Source organism: Zootoca vivipara, chromosome 12 (assembly GCF_963506605.1).
Source record: "Zootoca vivipara chromosome 12, rZooViv1.1, whole genome shotgun sequence".
Lineage (NCBI taxonomy): Eukaryota > Metazoa > Chordata > Lepidosauria > Squamata > Lacertidae > Zootoca > Zootoca vivipara.
The window spans coordinates 57,186,513-57,207,600 of record NC_083287.1 but is presented as its reverse complement, the minus strand read 5'-3'; the positions used below and the strand labels follow the sequence as shown (position 1 = coordinate 57,207,600).

General features: G+C 47.0%; 1 protein-coding gene across 1 annotated transcript; it reads right to left on the bottom strand.

The window, feature by feature from the left end:
- Positions 1-215: 215 nt before the first annotated feature.
- Positions 216-21,066, bottom strand: LOC132592874 (zinc finger protein 777-like). Its single transcript, XM_060281044.1, has 6 exons — positions 20,817-21,066; positions 13,596-13,988; positions 10,641-10,767; positions 7,562-7,675; positions 5,636-5,890; positions 216-1,677 (listed from the first exon to the last, which is right to left on the bottom strand). Exons 1-6 carry the CDS (start codon positions 20,841-20,843, stop codon positions 527-529), a joined length of 2,067 nt encoding a protein of 688 aa, XP_060137027.1. The 5' UTR covers positions 20,844-21,066; the 3' UTR covers positions 216-526.
- Between the last annotated feature and the right edge of the window lie 22 nt (positions 21,067-21,088).

The following is a 21,088-nucleotide window of genomic DNA, read 5'->3' as shown; positions in this document are numbered from 1 at the left end:
TTAAGGCAAATGTGGCAAAGCTGGGGGTCCTCCTGTCCCTGCTGAACGGGCACCTTTGGAGCTTTCTCTCCCCAGGTCTAAACATGCTCATACACACACTCAGGACTAGCTCCTCGAGTACCTTCTGTTCATCCGGGCTTTCCCCAGGATACAGAGTTCCCAGACACTCGTGAAACAAACCCAAAACCTGAAGGCATTTGCTTACCAAAGAAAAATCAGACTCCACATTTATTATTAAAAAAAGAGCAGAACAGGGCAGGGAAGGCAGAAGCAAGGCGGAGAGAGTCCAGGGGTGGCAAGTGGCACGGTGCCAACACAGGTATGGTTAGTTTGGTTCTGAGACCCGTTATTTACTTGAAGGACGAGACCATGAGTCTGTGCTCCCAGGGCACGGGGCAGGAGAGGGTGGAGGGGTGCGCTGGGAGGATTCCCCACCCCACCCCCAGCTCCCCACCCCGTCAGTTCCCCGATCCCCGGGTGCCAGGGCTTTAGTGCGATGGGAGAGAGCAAGGGGGCGAAGCAGCCCTCATTCCCCCATGTGTGTCCGCAAGTGGTACTTGAGGGACTGCTTGTAGCGGAAGCACTTGGCGCACTCCGTGCAGGGGTAGGGCCTCTCGCCGGTGTGCGCCCGCTGGTGCTCCAGGAGGTGGTGCTTCTGGGTGAAGTTCTTCCCGCACTCGGTGCAGTGGTAGGGCCGCTCGCCAGTGTGGATGCGCTGGTGCTCCAGCAGGTGGTGCTTGCGGATGAAGCCCTTGCCGCACTCGCCGCAGGCGTGGGGCCGCTCCCGCGTGTGCACCCGGTAGTGGTTGGTCAGCTTGGACTTCTCGCTGAAGGTCTTGTCGCACTGGCTGCACTTGTAGGGCCGCTCGCCCGTGTGAGTCCGCTGGTGCCGCAGGAGGTGCGAGGGGCGGCTGAAGGCCTTGCCGCACTGCGGGCAGATGAAGGACAGCTCGTTCTTGCCGGCGTGGACCCGCTGGTGCATGGCCAGCGAGATCTGCAGCCGGAAGCTCTTGCGGCACTCGCCGCACGAGTACGGCCGCTCGCCCACGTGCGTGATCTGGTGCTTGCTCAGGCTCGACTTGTGGCTGAAGCTGCTCTCGCACTCGCCGCACTTGTAGGGCTTCCCCGGGGGCGGCGGGGGCCTGGGCTGTGGCTTGAGGCTGCGCTTGTCGGGGTAGGCCTGGCCCCGTCGGGGCGGGGGGGCCACCCCTCGCCGCGCGGTGTGCAGCCGCTGGTGCAGCAGGAACTGCTGCTTGATGCGGAAGCTGAGGTCGCAGGCGTGGCACTCGTAGGGGCCTTCCTTGAGGTGGTTGCGCTGGTGGATTATGTAGTTGATGCGCAGCATGAAGCTCTTGCCGCACTCTGGGCAGATGTACGGCCTCTCTCGCGTCCGGTTCCTCTGCTGGAGGGTGACCGGCCGCGACTCGACGCCACTGTCCCTTTCGCACAGAGGGGCGCAGATGCCCACCGTGGCCCTTGAGGGCTTCACGACCCGCTTCTCTTCCCGCCTCACTTCCACGTTGCAATTCAGCGAGCACGGGGGCTCCGCTCTCGAGGAGAACAGTCCACGCGGCTCCAAGTTAACAGGGTCTTCTTCTTCCTCCTCCTCCTCCTCTTCCTCCTCCTCTTCTTCTTCTTCCTCCTCTTCCTCCTCCATTTTGATCACAATTCCGCCATCTTGGAAGGAAACAAAAGGAAAGGTTAGGGCGTCACTCGATCGGCGGGAGAAACATTTCTTCTTCTTTTTTTGAGAATATTTTTATTAATTGTTTTATAACATAAAAAACACAAAATATCAAAAACACAAAAATACAAAAATACATCAATACAGACAAAACAAAACAAAAACATTTCATCTTCAATCCATTTTTTTAAAAACATTGTCTTTTTGGCTTCCCCAATTCCCCACTAACTGATTTTCTTTTTAGTCACATCTGTAGCAGTTTCTATTTCATCTTTTTTACTTTCATCATATACTCCCTTTAATTCTTCTTATACTCATCTTTCTACTATATACCAATTTTTCCACATTTTAAACTCCTCTTTTCTCCCTATTGCCTTAACTTCTGTATTTCCCTAGATATTCAAACTTTCTAGTTTCAGAAATAATTAAATATATCTTAAATTTCCTCCAATCTTTTTCAACTCTATCACTTGTTTGATCTCGGAGTCTTCCTGTCAATTCTGCCAATTCCATAAAGTCCAGCATTTTCATTTGCCATTCCTGTAAAGAGGGCAGTTCCTCTTTTTTCCAATATTTTGCAATTAAAATCCTCGCAGCTGTGGTGGCATACATAAACAAATTAACATCGTTTTGGGGGATTTCTTCCCCCACTATTCCAAGTAAAAAGGCCTCCGGTTTTTTTCAAAAATGTATTTTTGTATATCTTTTTCATTTCATTATAAATCATTTCCCAGAAGCCTTTTACCTTAGGGCATGTCCACCACATATGATAGAATGAGCCAACTTCCTCTTTACATTTCCAGCATTTGTTATCACTTTTGTGGTACATTTTCGCTAACTTAACCGGCGTCAAGTACCATCTGTACATCATTTTCATTAGATTCTCTTTCAACACAGTACATGCCGTAAACTTCATGCCCTTCTTCCACAATTTTTCCCAATCCGACATCATTACATTATGACCCAAATCCTTGGCCCAATCGATCATAACCGATTTTGTTTGCTCATCTTTCAAATGCCATTCTAACAATAAATTATACATTCTGGACAAGTTCTTGCTATCTGTCTCTATTAACTCTGTTTCTAATTTCGATTTTTCTGATTGGAATCCTATTTTTTTATCTATCTTGGATGCTTCATTTATCTGCACATACTGAAACCAGTCACTTAACCTATCCTTCAATTGTTCATATGGCCTTAACTTAAATTGGTTTTTCACCTCCATCAAGATGTCTTTGTATTTCAGCCTATTCTCATCCATATTTGTCCTTTTAGGTTTCTTCGCCTCAAGCGGCGAAATCCACCTAGGAGTTTTCCTTTCCAACAAATCTTTGTATCTAATCCATACATTGAACAATGATTTCCTGATTATATGGTTTTTGAAACCTTTATGTAACTTTACCTTATCATACCATAAATATGCATGCCACCCAAATGCATTATCATGACCTTCCAGATCTAGCACATCGTCATTGTCTAACAGAAACCATTCCTTCAGCCAGCAAAAAGCTGCAGCTTCAAAGTAAATCTTTAAGTCTGGCAGTGAGAATCCTCCCCTTTCTTTTATATCTGTCAAAAGTTTATATTTGATTCTGGGTTTCTTCCCCTGCCAGACAAATTTAGACAATGTCTTTTGCCACTCTTGAAAACATTTCAACTTATCGACTATCGGAAGGGCCTGAAATAAAAACAACATTCTTGGCAATACATTCATTTTAACCGTTGCTATTCTGCCCATTAAGGACAGTTTCAACCTTGACCATATCTCCAAATCTCTTTTAATTTCATTCCATAACTTCTCATAATTATCTTTGTAGAGATTCAGATTTTTTGCAGTCATATTTACTCCCAGGTATTTCACCTTTTTCACACATTTCAGTCCTGTGCAGTCCTCTACTCTTTGTCTCTCTTGCATCGTCAAATTCTTTTCTAATACTTTAGTTTTCCCTTTATTTAACTTAAAACCTGCCACTTTACCAAACTCTTGAATTATCTGCAATACTCTTACAGCACTGTGTTCAGGGTTCTGCAGAGTTAGTACTAAGTCATCTGCAAAGGCTTTTAGCTTATATTGTTTTGTGCCTACTGTGATTCCTTTAACGCCTTCATCACTCCTTATCATATTCAGTAAGACCTCCAAGACAGAAATAAATAGTAGGGGGGAAAGTGGGCACCCTTGTCTTGTTCCTTTCTCAATTCTTATCTCTTCTGAAACCACATTATTTACAATAATTTTCGCTCTTTGCTCAGAATAAATACCATTAATCCCATTAACAAAGTTTTGACCAACCTCCATTTTTGCAAGGTTTCGTTTCATAAAAGTCCAAGAAATATTATCAAAAGCTTTTTCGGCATCCACAAAAATTAACATTGCTTTGGTGTTTATTTTCATTTCCAGTCTCTCCAAAATGTCTATTATGTTTCTTATATTGTCCTTCATATGCCTCCCAGGCAGAAATCCTGCCTGGTCCTTATGTATCAAATCCTTCAACACCCTTTTCAGTCTCGATGCCAAAATGCTAGCATATATCTTATAGTCCACATTCAATAGTGAGATTGGTCTGTAATTCTTAACCTGAGTCCTATCCACATCTGGTTTTGGTATCAGAGAGATAAAAGCGTCTTTCCATGTCTCTGGTGCCTTGCCCCCCCCTAAAATCTCATTTGCTACCTCCATTAATGGTTGTATCAACCAATTTTTTAGTGTTTTATAGTAATTGGAGGTCAGTCCATCAGGTCCTGGGGCCTTGTCATTTTTCAACTCTTGAATTGCTATTTCAACCTCTTGTCTTGTAATCAACTCATTCAGTAGGTTCTTTTGTTGAACTGGAGTTTTCTGTAATCCATTTTCCTTTATAAATTTCTCTATACCGTCTTTATCTTCTTTTTTCCTTTTATAAAGCTGTTTATAATATTTTGTGAAGCATTTCCTTATCTCTGCAGGGTTCTCAATAGATTTTCCTTCGTCCATAATCTTTATAATTGTATTCTCTTTTTGCCTTTTCTTCAATTGCCAGGCCAACAATTTCCCACATTTATTAGCCGATGGCGGGAGAAACATTTCAGGGTTAAAGTTTCCCCAGGATTTCCTAGAAATGGCCTGCCAGTTTGTTGACAGTCATGAGTCGCTGCAACCCTCACAATGCTAAGAGTTGGAATTTCTTTTCTTTCTTTCTTTTTAAAAAATGGCACCTTTTGCAATCCACATAGACTACCTTGATCAGAGTGGTTATATGGCTTTGGGGAATGGCTGAATTTGCTCTATCAGCAGGGCTGGTGGTGAGGAGAAGAGAAAAGAAAAGAGGTGACCACTCCCCCCCCCCACTCTGGGTACACCACTGATCAAGGGGGAGGGGGGGAAAAGAATTTTGCACTGCAAGATTGTGAGGTGCTGCTCTCTCCCGTCTCAGAGCTATCCTCGTAGTTTGTAAGCTGGTCTGTGACCATAAGAATCAATTCAATTCAATACCCTCGTAGTCATGCACCAACAGGTGGATGGCAAGAGCCAGAATATAAACCAGGAAACCTTTACGCAAACCCTAGCTCAGCCCAAGACTCCCTTGATGGCTCCATGGCCCACTTCACTCAGGGAATTAAAGGGTGCCAGGGCTGCTCTACTGCCAACAGCACAAATGGAAATATCTAAATGCTTGAAATCAGGTAAGGGTCTGACACCTGACTCATGGTATGCGCAGGTATGCGTTAGAAAAACTGACCTATCAATTGCATGCTTCCAGAGGGAAACTGGACCCACTGCTGCTCCGTGCAACCTGGCCGCCAACTCGAAGACCCCCACAATCACATTACTAGAGCGAAATAGTTCATTGGTGATGCTATTTCTCTTAAGGCTCCTTTGGAACACTGGAGCTGTTTGCAGTATTGATCAAGTTGTATTGGGCTAAGCTCATTGATTTCTCGAAAATTGAATAAACCTGTTCTGCAAGCTCTTACCTGTGCATGTGCCGTGCTGGACAGTGACTCTCTTGATTTCCCCAAAGCCCATGTCGTAGTCGCCCACTTCCCCATGGTTGTTCCCTGCAAAGTTCCCCAGAGGTGTGACTGCGCTGTAAGGACTTCTACAGGGGGCTTCTTGATCCAGGCCCTGGAAATCCCCCTCTGAGCTCCCGGACATCTGGTGCTGCTCCAGGTCTTCCGGACAGTCGTCGGAATGGGGCTCCTCTGTTTTGATCACCACCCTGATGCCAGCTGCGGGGGGAAGGATTCAGAAAGGAAGAGGGTTTTTTATTTTATTTTTACAAAAATTGTAAAATCGCAGGAGGATCAGCGAAAGCCTGCAGCAGCAACATTGCAGCGAAGGGGACTGACTCCAGACTAGGTAGCTTATTTATCTCCTGCTTGGACTACTGCAATGCGCTCTATGTGGGGCTACCCTTGAAGGTGACCCAGAAACTACAACTAATCCAGAATCTGGCAGCTAGACTGGTGACTGGGAGCGGCCGCCGAGACCACATAACACTGGTTTTGGTCTTGATTGACCTACGTTGGCTCCCAGTACGTTTCCGAGCACAATTCAAAATGTTGGTGCTGACCTTGAAAGCCCTAAACGTCCTTGGTCCAGTATACCTGAAGGAGTGTCTCCACCCCCATCGTTGTGCCCGGACACTGAGGTCCAGCGCTGAGGGCCTTCTGGCAGTTCCCTCACTACGAGAAGCCAAGTTACAGGGAACCAGACAGAGGGCCTTCTCGGTAGTGGCACCCGCCCTGTGGAACACCCTCCCACCAGATGTCAAAGAGAACAACACCTACCAGACTTTTAGAGGACATCTGAAGGCAGCCCCGTTTAGGGAAGCTTTTAATGTTTAACATATTATTGTATTTTAATGTTCTGGTGGAAGCAGCCCAGAGTGGCTGGGGAAACCCAGCCAGATGGGCGGGGTATAAATAACATCATCTTATTATTATTATTATTATTATTATTATTATTATTATTATTATTATTATATTTATCACTTTTATATCCCACCCTTTTGTCCTAGAAGCTCAAGGTGGCATACACGGTTCTCCCCGCTCCTCAAATAATCCCCACAAGACATGAGAAAACTTGCTATAAAATGGAAAACGAAGGAGGTCCCAACTAAAGAAGAATGGCAACTTAAGTTGATGGAATACAGACAGCTTGCACATTTAACTTATAGAATAAGAGAACAACAAGAATGCACGCTTAAAGAAGACTGGAAAATGTTTAATGAATATATGGGTGAAAATTGTGTTTATTTAAAAACGCTGGTAGCATTAAGATAAATTTACAGAGTAAATGAATTTTGATGTATGTAACAATGGATTACCGAATGGTAACTTTAGTTCATGTAAAATATGCAGGGATGTATGGTATGCAAAATACCACGGAAAGAAGAGAAGGAAAGTCATTGATTTAAGGTTGTTTAAATGAATATTTTGAAATGTAAATTACATATATATGTGAAATAACCTGGCTACAGCGGTACATGCATTGGCAACCTCAAGCCTGGACTGCTGCAATGCCCTTTACATGGGGCTGCCCTTAAAGCTGCAACTGGTGCAAAGTGCAGGAGCTAGGTTGCTCTTAGCATACGAAACCTGCAAGCAGGATTTGAGCACAACAGCACCTCTCCCCTCCTGTGGTTTTCCAGCAACTGGGATTCAGAAGTATCTCTGCCTCCAATTCTGGAGGCACAGCACAGCCATCATGGCTACGATTTACATAAAACTGGTTTTGTGACAGTGGGGTTTGTATGTAAAAAAAGAGAGAAATAAATACTGAAGCAGGACTCAACAGTTCTGTCTGAACTTAAAGCAATGCCTTTTGTTGCAGGAACTCCCCCCCCCCCATCCCATGAGACAGGCCTGCAGCACAAATCGTACAGCCCCGTTGCTCACCTGCAGTAGGATCAGGAAGACTGCCTTGCTCTTCAGAGTCCTGCTCATCTCCAAGACACGAGTCGGTACCAGGCTCTGCCTGGGCCAAAACGCCCGGCTTAGAAATTGCATAGTCTGTTGCAGACAAAGAACAAGAGGGTCACAGGTTTAGGAGACGGTTGGGAGGCAGTTAGTCAGCATTTTAAATGACTGTTTTACATGGTTTTACATAAACCGCTTGCAGATTTCTGTTGATTAAGCGGCATATAAATGCTGACAAATAAATAAACATATACTGATTGCGTTGTGATTTTCAGTTGCTGTGAGCTGCCCCGAGTGATGCATGGGCACTAGAAGGGCAGGATAGAAATTCTGCACATGAACAAGCAAACAAATATAAATATAAGACCAAAGGAGAAGAAAGAGGTGAACGCCTTTCATGAACAGGTCCAAAACACACAGCATCAAAGTGTTGCATGAATAGGCAGCCAATAGAAAGGCATAGATTCAGGTAGGTAGCCGTGTTGGTCTGCTGTAGTCGAAATAAATAAATAAATAAAAACCTAGAAAAAGATTATTTAAAAAACTCTTCCCAAAAGAATTCCTTTAAAATAATCAAGTCCTTTAAAAAAATTATTTTCCTAAAAAAAAGTCTTTAAAAGAATCCTTCCCAAAAAAATGAAAAAATTGTCCAGTAGCACCTTAGAGACCAACTAAGTTTGTTCTGGGTATAAGCTTTCGTGTGCATGCAGACATCTTCAGATACTCTGAAACAGAAGTCACCAGACCCTTATATATAGTGAGAGGGTGGGGAGGGGTATTTCTCAGAAGGGTAGTGGGAATGAGTGATTGGCTAATAGGTATGGTAAACCTGTTGACGACAGTTAATGAAAGGCATGAATCTTATATTTCATTCCCCAACATTTAATTTGATGCAAAGCCACAGTTTCTGCCTGTAAATCATACTCTTTACGCGAAGGGAGGGGGGTGGAGGAAGGGACACATTTTATTTTATAATAGCTTTAAGAAACCAAGTCAGGAAACATTCTTCTGAGGAACAATTGAGGGAGTTGGGCATGCTTAGTCTGGAGGAGAGGAAACTGAGAGGTGACATGATAGCCATCTCCTCCAGTCACCTGAAGGGCTGCCCCATGGAAGATGGAACAAGCTTGTTTTCTGTCTCTACAAAGGGAAGGACCTGAACCAATGGATTCAAGTTACAAGAAAGCAGATTCCAACTAAACACGAGGAATAACTTCTGATAGTAAGAGCTGCTTGACAGTGGAACGGACTTGCTCGGGAGGTTGTGGACACTCTTTCATTGACGGTTTTTAAGCAGAGGTCAGATGGTAATCTGTCTGGGATATTTTAGCTGTGATTCCTGCACTGCAGGGGGCTGAACTAGAGGACTCCCAGGTCCCTTCCAACTCTACAATTCGCTGGTTTTCTAAGGGAGAAGGTTTTGATCTTACTGATTTCATATTTTTTGGGGGGGAGAGAAACACGATGTTGAATGGAAAGTATTCTGCCCCCTCCTGATTATATGGGTGTATGTTTTTAAAGATTGGGTATTTCAAACGCTGAGTATTCTGGGAGATTCTACCTCATTTCAGGGTCTAGGGGAACATCCACACTCGTGATATCTGAGCTACCAGGAGTGTTGTCTTCATACCTCCAAGCCAGAGGCAACCTCTGTTGGTCCCTAATGCAATAGGCATCACCATCACAGGCCCATTCTGCCTGGCCAACCTCCTGCAACCAGCAGCAAAGTGTGGCCTTTCGCCTAAAACAAGCTTTGTGCACCGCAGGAGCAACAGAAGCTGCCATAACAGTCAGGCACTGAAGGCAGAGAGGAAGACCAACAGGATTAAGCTGTGAACATTGTCAGCACAGTCCCCTGAACTATCCCCTGAACTGGCAGCTTTTATATAGGGGGGGAGCACAGGGAGCCAGTGTGGTGTAGTGGTTAAGAGCGGTAGACTCGTAATCTGGGGAACCGGGTTCGCGACTCTGCTCCTCCACATGCAGCTGCTGGGTGACCTTGGGCTAGTCACACTTCTCTGAAGTCTCTCAGCCTCACTCACCTCACAGAGTGTTTGTTGTGGGGGAGGAAGGGAAAGGAGAATGTTAGCTGCTTTGAGACTCCTTCGGGGAGTGATAAAGTGGGATATCAAATCCAAACTCTTCTCTACGTTTCATAGAATCACAAAATCATAGAATTTTAGAGTTGGAAGGCACCCCAAGGGTCATCTAGCCCAACCCACTGCAACACAGGAATCACAGCTAAAGCATCCATGACAGATGACCATTCACCTCTGCTGAACAACCTCTAAGGAAGGAGAGTCCACCACCTACCAAGGAAGACCATTCCACTGTCAAACAGCTCTTCCTCTTGGGGGAATTCACGGCATGTTCCAAAACGCAGGATGCTTTTGATAAGGATCCTTCTTTACTCTTTAGATCAAGGTGTGTATCTCACACGAGTTGCTTCCTGCTTATAACCTCGCTGTCTGAGGCACAACTGCTATACCCTCTCACTTTCAGTCCATGTAATAAACCCGATTTATTCCTCTTGTGAGGGAATGGGCATAAGGTTAAGAGTAAACACATACAGTATTTGTAATGAACACGCATTATAACTCTGGCCAAAGATCTGAAACCTCTTGGCAATGTGTGTAGAAAGACACATGAATGCTGGGTTCAGACAGGAACTTGTAACAACATCGATCGTGATTCCAGGCTGCTTATCTACATGACAAGATCCACCATGCAAATTCCAATTTGGAAGGTGGGGGTGCCCATTCCCCAATCAATCAATCAATCAATCAATCAATCAAAGAATCAGCTGAACAGACAATGGTCCAGAATGCCGGACGTAATGAGAGTGGAAACGGCTTCCAGCAGATTAAGCAAATGATCTGGCTCAAGTAGGGGCAAATGATCTGGCTCAAGAGTGCCCCGTGATTATCTGGCCCCAGGGACAAATGCTGCACAGTCTATGGATATGGCCTGGTACTCAAATTCAGCCCACCCTCGGAAGGATGCATGGAGTTCCCTTTCCAGGCCAGCTGGAGTCCACAACTGCCTTGTGCAACATTACCCAGAGAGATCAGGGATTCGTGGTTCCCCTTCATTAAGTTCTTGTACAGCTCCTTCTGCCACTCCTCCAGCTTCTCCCACTCCTTTTCGTTGAAATAGACGGACACGTCGTCAAACGTCACGGGCACCTGCAACCACAAGAGCTGTCAGTATTCTCCAAGCTTCTCATCTGACCAACATTTCACACCTGCTTTTGTAAGAGCTAGGATCCCAGCTGGAAATCTCTGGCCCAAAATCAATCATTGTGAGTTCTCATATTAAAAATATTATGGAAAATTGCACCAATCTTTTCCCCTTAACATCTGGTTCACAAAGGCCTTGCGTATCATAAGGTAAAGGTAAAGGGACCCCTGACCATTAGGTCCAGTCGTGACCGACTCTGGGGTTGCGCGCTCATCTCGCATTATTGGCCGAGGGAGCCGGCGTATAGCTTCCAGGTCATGTGGCCAGCATGACAAAGCCGCTTCTGGCAAACCAGAGCAGCACATGGAAACACCGTTTACCTTCCCGCTGTAGCGGTTCCTATTTATCTACTTGCATTTTGATGTGCTTTCGAACTGCTAGGTTGGCAGGAGCTGGGACCGAGCAACGGGAGCTCACCCCATCACAGGGATTCGAACCGCCGACCTTCTGATCAGCAAGCTCTAGGCTCAGTGGTTTAACCACATAGTTTCAGATAAATCGACCCATTTGATATGTGTTTTGCAAGGCGCTGCTAAGCCAATGGACTATGTCAGGCATAGGCAACCTTCAGCCCTCCAGATGTTTTCGCCTACAACTCCCATGATCCCTAGCTAACAGGACCAGTGGTCAGGGATGATGGGAACTGTAGTCCAAAACATCTGGAGGGCTGAAGGTTGCCTATGCCTGGACTATATGGTGTAGGTGTGTTAAAAAACAAATGCATGGATTGTAGGTTCCCTCCTAATTTGCTTCTATTTGGCACTGATCACATGCGAATAGTAGCTCTCTTTGCTTCTACGAAAATAATGCTCCCGTTCTTTTGACTGATCTTGGATTGGACATTTTTATTTTCTGGACTAACATCTAAACATGCATGCATATCTTCACCATGACTGTGTGGTGAACTAACTACTAGATCACCATGGTTGTCCTCCTAAGCATCAAATGAGTGAGCACCCCCCCAACTCTCCCGGTCCCTCACCTCCTAGTCCTTATTCAAAACACCCCCAACAGCTCAATCCTATGCAATAAGTTCCCATGAACTCAGTATCACTTATTCCCAAGGAATGCACAAGATGTTGTGAACTGCAATTCCCATCAGCCCCAGCCACATAGGCAATAGCCAGGAATGATGGGAGTTGTAGTCCATCAACACCCCTGCCTTAGAAGAACTCTCCTCCCTCTGTCAGCTTTGCCACCAAACAAAAGACATAGATTGAGCGGAACCGATTTCACCATGGCTAATTATTTCAAACTGCAGAAAATGGATGTCTGAATTGTGCAGAAATCTAGACTCCATCTCTATGTAAATTATAGCTTCTTCTGGACAGCTGTCTTGCTTCATCTTCTTTAAATAAAAAAGAAGAAATTTAGATTCCCTCTTGTGAGCCCTCTATTTCTGCAAACCTTTCCTCTCAACGTGAGCTAAATGAATGCAACCAAGATGAAACAAAATAAAGGCTCAGGAGTTTTTTTTTAATCTTTCGAACTCAACACTGACTTGCCCTGCCCAGGGCCATCAGACAGGACCTTGTTTTCCCAAGTCCCAGTTTTCCCTAGATCAGATCAAAGGTCCATCTACTCAAAGATCCTGTTTTCCAACCATGGTCAACCAAAGAAAGCCTGAAGGCAATAACTTGATTCTGCTGTTGCTCCCCACTAACTGGCACTCAGTGATAGACTGCTTCTGCACATGGAGGTTCCATAAAGCTTGCTTGACCATACAGTCCTGCACATGCCTACTCAGAAGTTGGCTTCAATGAGTCCATATGATTTGCAGCCTCACAGAATTGTCATCCACCATGCATTTGTTTAATTTCCTTTTAAAGCTTCGCAATGATAACAATAATAATTTATTATTTATACCCCACCCATCTGGCTGGGTTTCCTCAGCCACTCTGGACAGCTTCCAACAGAATGTTAAATACACGATAAAACATCAAACATCAAAAACTTCCGCAAAGAGGGCTGCCTTCAGATGTCTTCTAAAAGTCAGATAGTTGTTTATTTGCTTGACATCTGATGGGAGGGCGGGCACCACTACCGAGAAGGCCCTCTGCCTAGTTCCCTGTAACTTTGCTTCTCGCAGTGAGGGAACCGCCAGAAGGCCCTAGGAGCTGGACCTCAGTTTCTGGGCAGAACGATGGGGGTGGAGACGCTCCTTTAGGCATACAGGGCCAAGGCTGTTTAGGGCTCTAGAGGTCAGCACCAACCCTTTGAATTGTGCTGGGAAATGTAAAGGTAAAGGTAAAGGGACCCCTGACCATTAGGTCCAGTCGTGACCGGCTCTGGGGTTGCGCGCTCATCTCGCATTATTGGCCAAGGGAGCCAGCGTATAGCTTCCAGGTCATGTGGCCAGCATGACAAAGCCGCTTCTGGCAAACCAGAGCAGCACGTGGAAACGCCGTTTACTTTCCCGCTGTAGCGGTTCCTATTTATCTACTTGCATTTTGACGTGCTTTCGAACTGCTAGGTTGGCAGGAGCTGGGACCAAGCAACGGGAGCTCACCCCGTCACAGGGATTCGAACCGCCGACCTTCTGATCAGCAAGCCCTAGGGCTCAGTGGTTTAACCACAGCGCCACCTGGGAAATGTACTGGGAGCCAATGTAGGTCTTTCAAGACCAGTGTGACATGGTCTCGGCAGCCACTCCCAGTCCCCAGTCTAGCTGCTGCATCCTGAGTAGTTATTTTCATGCTCAGGTTTGCATGCTCAGATCACGGATCTAGGTGGAAGATACACCATTATTGTGCAGCCCCAAAGAGGCCCTTACCTTGGGGGTTTCTCCCTTGGAGCCCGGGGGGAACCTGAGGATCCAGAAATTACGGTTCTTCAGGAGGTTCTCCATGTTCTCCAGCCTCCTTTGCAGCAGCCCGTACTCCTGGATCAGAGTCCCCAAAGCAGCCCACTTGCTCTCCAGTTGGTTCCCGATTTCCACAGCTGTTTTCTCACAGTCTATTATCTTTTTCTCCGCCATCCCCGTCCTGCCCTCCAAATCCAGCAGCCGCGTGGCGTGAGACTCCACCTTCTTCTCCATCGCTTGGAACGACGCCACCAAGGTGAGAGAGATCTCGGCGGTCTGCGTTTCTCTTTCAGACATTTGGTCGGGGTCGGTGGGGAGCCGCAGAGGAAACAGTCGCAGAGGCTCCCGGTCCAGTTCTGCTGCCTGGTTGAAGGAAAAGGCAGGCATTAGGGGAAACGGCCACAGCAAACTGGCTGAGCAACGGGTTTGCATGTAGGAGGTCCCAGGCTCAATTGCAGGCATCTCTCCAGCAAGGGCTAGCAAAAAATCTCTTTCTGAAAACCTGGAGAAGCACTGACAGTCCGTGTGTAGAGCAACGGTGGTAGTCCTAAAATAAAAAAATTCCTTCAGTAGCACCTTAAAGACCAACTAAGTTTATATTTTGGTATGAGCTTTCGTGTGCATGCACACTTCTTCAGATACCTATGCTATAGCGGGAAGGTAAACGGCGTTTCCATGTGCTGCATGCACACGAAAGCTCATACCAAAATATAAACTTAGTTGGTCTTTAAGGTGCTACTGAAGGAATTTTTTTATTTTGCTTCGACTCAGACCAACACGGCTACCTACCTGTAACTGGTGGTAGACCTGTTGGTCTCGAGACATTGTTGGACTCCCAGCTCCCATCTGCTCCAGCAGCCAATATGACCAAGTCAGGGATGATGGGAGTTGTAGTCCAGTAACATCTAGAGGCACACAGGTTCTCCAAGACTGGTGAAGGTGATAATGAGCCGGATGGACCATTGGCCTGATCAAGGATAAGCATCTTCCAATGCTCACTGTCCTGCAATGAAAATATGAATGCACTGCTCCGCACTTGAGAACATAAGAAGAGCCTGCAGGATGAGGCCAATGGCCCATCTAGTCCAGCATCCTGTTCTTGCAGTGGCCAGCCAGATGGCAGCAGGAAGGGAGGAGAACTCTCCCCACCTGTGGTCTCCAGCCACAAGAATTCGGAAGCATGGCTGCCTCTGCCTGTGGATGCAGAACACAGCCATCATGGCTAGTAGCCGTTGACAGCTCTCTCCCCATCCATGGATTTGTCTAATCCTCTTTTAAAGGCATCCATGTTGGTGGCTATTACCGTCTTCTGCGGGAGCAAGTTCCATCGTTTAACTATGCATTGCATGAAGGAGGACTTTCGTTCATCTATCCTAGATCTTTCAACATTCAGCTTCACTGGGATGCCCACAAGTTCTACAGGCATGAAGGATAAAAACTTTTCTCCATCCACTTTCTAGATGTCATGCATCATTTTATAAATTTCTATCATGTTGCTTCTCACTTTTTCTCTAAAGAGTCCCAAACGCTGCAACCTTCCTCCACAGGGGAGTCATTCCATCCCCTTGATCATTTTGGTTACCCAGCATTAACTCGGTGTGGGTCATGGTTGTTGTTGTTTTTACTAGCATGTTTCTTACAACTATTTTTATATCACCAAAGGAGCCTGCCAAGGGCATAACATATTACATATGATGTGATTGTTGCTGAGCAGTTGTTGTTTCACTACTTTCTTTGCACCTCACTTTCTAAAGCAGTTTACTCCCATGTCCCTTTTTCTGTTATTCGTCTGGCTTCTTCAGTGGCGAATGGGGCTGCACTGCTAACCCCATTCACCTGGGAGGAAACCCTATTCAATTCAATGGGTCTGAGTACAAATGAGAAGACATTGTTAGGATGGATGCTTCCACTGTCTCTGAATACCCGTGTTAGAAACTCAGATATATAAGCTAGTTGCTAAATGGCTCCTTAAACCAAGGTTACAGTCGCCAAAACGGAATACCTAGTTGCCATTCGGGGCTCAAAAGCCGTATTTTTCAATGTGACTTTTGGGTTCCCGAAATCCATTCCAATTGCGCCGATAAAATACAATGGATAGAATTCTACAGGATGTGTTGCTAGTGTGTGAAAACAGTCAAGATCCAAGGATCCCCAGGCACGCACCGCCAGTTGGTGGAGATGTCAAGCACCATACTGGCTCCCAGGCATCTCCACTTGGTCGCAAAGCGGCTGATAGCCAGGTGCAAAATGCGCCTGGTGAATTTCGAACGCTGCTGGATACCACTTGCTGGGAATTGAAAGTGCCATAGCATTGGGTTCCTGCCCCTGGGTTTCCCTTTGGAGCACCAGGCTGGCCACTGTGAGAACAAAATGCTGAGCTAGATGAGCCGGGCTTTTCTCAGCTTGCGCTGTAGGCTGATAGTGCTGTTCTTGGCTTTGTGGCCTACCAAGCCCCAAAGGAGAGCAGTGGCTATCCATATTCCCTTGCACTGACTCATGGGAAGATAGGCAGCCTTGAAAAAGGGAAGTCTTAGCCAATGGTCTCTGCCCAGGAGGACAGAAATAATTGCTCGTTGTCCTCATTTCCAGAGGAGCAGCCTTCAAATCCTCCTGACCTCACTTTTTTATAATCCCACCACTACCACCAAGTATATATGTACTTGCAGGTCAGGATAAGACTTCTGACGAAGCAGACTCTGGTCCGCAAAAGATTATGCCACAATAAGTTTGAGGTGCCACTCTCAAAGACTTTTTGCTGTTGTTGCAGCCCACATTTTCCCTTTACAGTGGACTCTCTAGGGTGCTTGAAACTACAACTGGCTGGGGAGGGGTGTGTGTGTTCCAGTCCTGTGAACCAGCAAGAAGAAACCTGTGATTCTCCAATGCTGTTGAAGTTAACCTTGTTTTGTTTCATTGTGCCCAGCCTTGGGGTTGCTTGTCGCTTGTCAATGAAGGCGAGCCTAACACTGTTTTAAACAAAGGAAGCCCCGTCATCCCTAACCATTGGCCATTTGGATGGCTGATGGCATCTGGAAGATCCAACCACACCTTGGGGGGGGCAAAAGGTTCCCCACCCCCCACATCTTGCTAAGGTCGCTAATCCAAAAGAGCAAGTCCCACTGGCAGCAATGAGGCTTACTTCAGAGGAGACACCTGTAAGATAGCGCAGCAAGAAGGTGAACTGGGTGCTCCCCGTTCAAGCCCCCGCTCTCAATTTGCTAGGCAAGTAGCCACAACAGAACCAGATCCCTGAGATAGCAAACGGGGCACACCCAGAGAAATATCCACCACTAAAAGGCCAGGGCAAACAGTTTTCATTCTCATTAGCAGCTCCCCTTGTTGGGTAAACATGCAAGCAATTGTGTGCAAATGGGCATTGCACAGGAGCTGTTATTTTAATGGGCTGGGATCTTGTTGGGGGGGGCAGTTGTTGCTGTTAATTTTTTATATATCTTTATTTTGGCTCTTACGATTCATGTGGAAATTGTTCAGTTTGGTTGTGTGCTTTCTGATCTTCTGTTTATTGTTCATGGCTACTTTTGCAGTTACCTAAGGTTTTTTTTTTTATGTTGCAAGCCGCCTTGGGCATGGTTTTATCTTAGGAAAGGTGGCTTACAAATAGCATGATGGAATGATTATTTGGAATTTCTTGGATCTGTGGGCTAACCAACAGGCAGGGCAAGTGCATTGCCCATTGACCTGCACACACACATTTGCAGCAACACCTGCCTATACGAGAGGAAGGGCATAACTACATGAGGCAAGTGTTTTCAAAGCAGGTGCCCTCCAGATGTTTTGGACAAAAACTCCCATCATCAGCTCTCCCGTATGATGCTGGGGCTGATGGACATTGTATTCCACAAACATCTGGAGAGCATCTGGTTGGGTAAGGCTAGGATAAAGATCACCTTGCACCATTAGCTCAAAGCTCCAGTTTGTCTAGCATCCTGGCTGACAGCCAAATGCCCTTCAGTCCTCACACACAGCGCATGGCAACAGGGCATGGCCCTTCCCTGTTGTTTATCCCCAGAATCTAGCAATCAGAGATACTGTATACTGCCTTTGAACTGTGAGGCTCCATCAGAGTGGCATGGTCAGTAGAGCATGAGACTCTTAATCTCATGGGTCATGGGTTCAGTTCAAGCCCCCCGTTGGGCAAAAGATTCCTGCACTGCAGGGGGCTGGACTAGATGACACTCACAGGCCCTTCCAACTCTACAATTCTATGATTCCACTTGGCTCCTGTGCTTAGGCCAGAGGAAGGAGAGCTACAGCAGGAGTGTAGGCTACCTGGCTTGGTTCTGTTAAAAGAAAGATCTGGAACAGAACTGAGCTAGCAAAATGCCCATGCTGCTCGTATTGATTTGTGTTTTAGAACTGATTTTGTGCGTGCAAGTTATTCAAATTGATGGTTTTAGAATTTTTCATAGAGCTGCTTTTTGCAGAAAGGCAGCTGAGAAACACAGCATACAAATAAATAAAAATGGCTCAACTTTGTGCATGTGTGTGTGTGTGTGTGTGTGGAGAGAGAGAGAGAGAGAGAGAGAGAGAGAGAGAGAGAGAGAGAGAGAGAGAAAGTACCTTCCTGTAATTCAACATCTCACTGAACTTCTAACAGACACAAAAGCTTTAATGACACTCATCTAGACCTGATGTCTTCGGATTTGGAGGGCACCAGGTTGGTGGGGGGGAAGCCAATTTATGTTGGCATGGATGCTTCCGAAACCAGGGCAGTTGAAATTTAAGTTTGGCTCCCTAAATTTGGAAGTAAGGATTGTGGGTCCTAGAAAAAAAAACCACAGAAGCATATGCTCTCAGTTACCACAAGTGACACATATGTATCTTAATATGCGGGCAACATGTATTTTAGAAGATACTCTGTATATATCAAAGACAGGGTGGTTGTTTAAAATAAAATTAAAAACCCAGTAGGGAGTAACAAAAAAAGAGAAAGTGCCCAGTTGTTTCCTGAGACATTCAATATCTGCAAAGCTAAGCGCAACCTTCTGCCTGGTGGGGCAGCCCCATTTGCACTAGAGACATGAGCCGACTTAACCACCAAGAATCTCCAGCTGGTGAAAAGCCCTAATAACTGCCTGACAAAGAACAAAACCATGGCAGAAGCCAGCTTGAGTCAGTCTCTCTTCCTTCTACCTCCAGTCGGGCTGGTGGCTCTTCAGAGAGGCTTTAGTTTGCTGCAGTTTCCCCCACCAACTCTCAAAACCCCACTTCCTGGCTAACACCTTAGCGCTTCCTGTGTGTGCTCTACCCAGGGGAGCTCTAAATTAAGAAGCAAAATGTCTATGCACTGCTTTGCGTAAGGCCTCAATCATAATCCCACTTCACGGGGAGTGAGCTTTGCTGAACTCAGCGGGGCTTGCTTCTGAGTAGACGCAGTTATGACTGCAGCCTTAGCCAAGAACTTTATACTGAACAGGGGGAAATGAGAGAGGCAGGCATCCTATCCCAGCAGCATCCTTGCCTCAGGTGCATCAGAAGAGACAGCCCTTTGGCCACGCCTCCTTCCTCATTACCATTTTTTTAGGAGGGGAGGCTATGCTGAGAGCTTGCTATGCATTTACAAGGCCCTGACCATGGTACTGTTTTTAGGGTCAATTCTACCACAGGGCAAGCTGAATTCAACACATACACACACACACACACACACACACACACACACACACACACACACACACTTCCCAGTTGCTCCAGAGTAGTCCCTTTACCAGGCCTTCACCTGGGATTTCAGACACAGTTTAAGAGCAAGACCCAGAAAACTGGAGATTGTTCGGAGGAGATCTAATTTTGAAATAACAAGGGCGGCTGCTGAGAAACCCCACCAACATTTTCTAATTGAATATCTATCCCAACACAAAGAGGAAGAAGAAATAACATCCTGTTCTCCAAACTGATCTATAGAATGAAGAGCAGGAGCCCCCTTGTTCCTGTCCAAAGACAGATCCGTTTTGGCTTCACCCAAATATTAACAACAACATCCCATCTCTCTCTCTCTCTCTCTCCGCCTGCACTCAAGGCGACTGACAGCTGGTTTAGAAACAAGCAGGATAGGAGACAAAATTCATGTCTGTGACAGGCTCCGGAAGAAAGAAATGAAGGGGGAAAGAGATCAGGGGGTTTCTCACAAACGCTGGTGTGGCCCAAGGCTTTAAATCGACGCCTTGGGTGAAATCTGTATAAGCAAGGAGGGCTGGAGAATTAAATGCTTATGCGTTCTTCTTCGCCCCTCTTCCTAAAAGATCAGCACCACCTCGCTGGAGAGGGGTATTCCCAACAGGAATGGGGGTTAGGGATAAGGGAGAGCAGGCAGGAAGTGGGCCGGTTGCGGGGTGGGGGGGCTAGCCCTCCTCGGAAAGGCAAATGCCCCAAGCCCCAATGATGGCCGAAAACAAAGCCTGATGTAAACAAACCTCTCTTTCTTCCCTCCCTCCCCCCCCCTCATTCTACTGCACAGGCCACAAACGACCAGCTGGTTGTGCCATTTGCATGGGAGCAATAAGGTTAAGGGAAGGAAGGCGGGGTGTAATCTGCCAAACTGTGGCAGGAGAAGCCTAGGGGAAATCGGAAAGTGGGGACACACACACACACACACACACACACACACACACACACACACAGAGGGGGACCACCCCATCCCTTTTTGCTTAGATTTCAAGAGCAAAGACAGAGGCGAGCCTGCCCCCCCCCCAGTACAGACAGGCTGGAAGGACTGCAGCAAACAGCTGTCTGGGCCGGCTTTTGACAGGCCCACCGGGTGGGAAAGTGGTGGTGGTGGTGGGGGAACCCCAAACTCAGCACCACCACCCGTCCCCCCCAAAAAAGCTGCTAACTGGGGGAGGGGGAGGCACAAGCTATTTCCCCCACCCCCCAGAAAAGACACATTTCCCTTCCCCCACCACCCCCACTGTACAGAGTTCACCCCTCTCCCTACCAAACGCAGCTTTCATAGACTCGCAAAGACCCCCCCCGAAAAAGACACACATTTTTCATCCCCCCCCACAGTACAAATTATCCCTCTCCCTACAAACGCAGCTGCCCCCCCAAAGAACCCCCAACCCCCGAAGCCAAGTGTGTGAATGTCCCCCCTCCTCCTGGGAAGGAGCTAGGAGGATCGGGTCCCCCCCTGACACCCCCCTCCGGGCAGGACAGGGTTAACCTCCCCCTCCCTCTCACCTGTGCGGGCGGCGCCCCCCCCTCCATGGCCCTTTGTTGCCCCCCCTCAGACGGGGCTCGGCGCCGCAACGAGGTTCCAGCCGGGCGGGGAGGGCGCGGGGCGGGCTGGCTGCTGGGTCCGCCCGCCGCCCGGCGGAGGAGGAGGAGGCGGAGGCCGGACGGAGCGAGGGAAGGAAGGAAGGAGGGAGGGAGGGAAGGAGGCGGCCGCCGCCGAGCGCAGCTCCTCACGCAGCCACAGTCCCAGCGCCGCTCTGCGCTAGGGGGCGCGCATG

Excerpts from the sequence above, each read along its gene's own strand:
- LOC132592874 (XM_060281044.1), bottom strand. The coding sequence starts at position 20,843 with ATGGAGGGGGGGGCGCCGCCCGCACAG. Across the intron at positions 10,768-13,595 it reads CCAAGGGAGAAACCCCCAAG|GTGCCCGTGACGTTTGACGA; the intron begins GTAAGGGCCTCT and ends TTGTGGTTGCAG. Across the intron at positions 5,891-7,561 it reads TCTTCCTGATCCTACTGCAG|CTGGCATCAGGGTGGTGATC; the intron begins GTGAGCAACGGG and ends TTCCCCCCGCAG.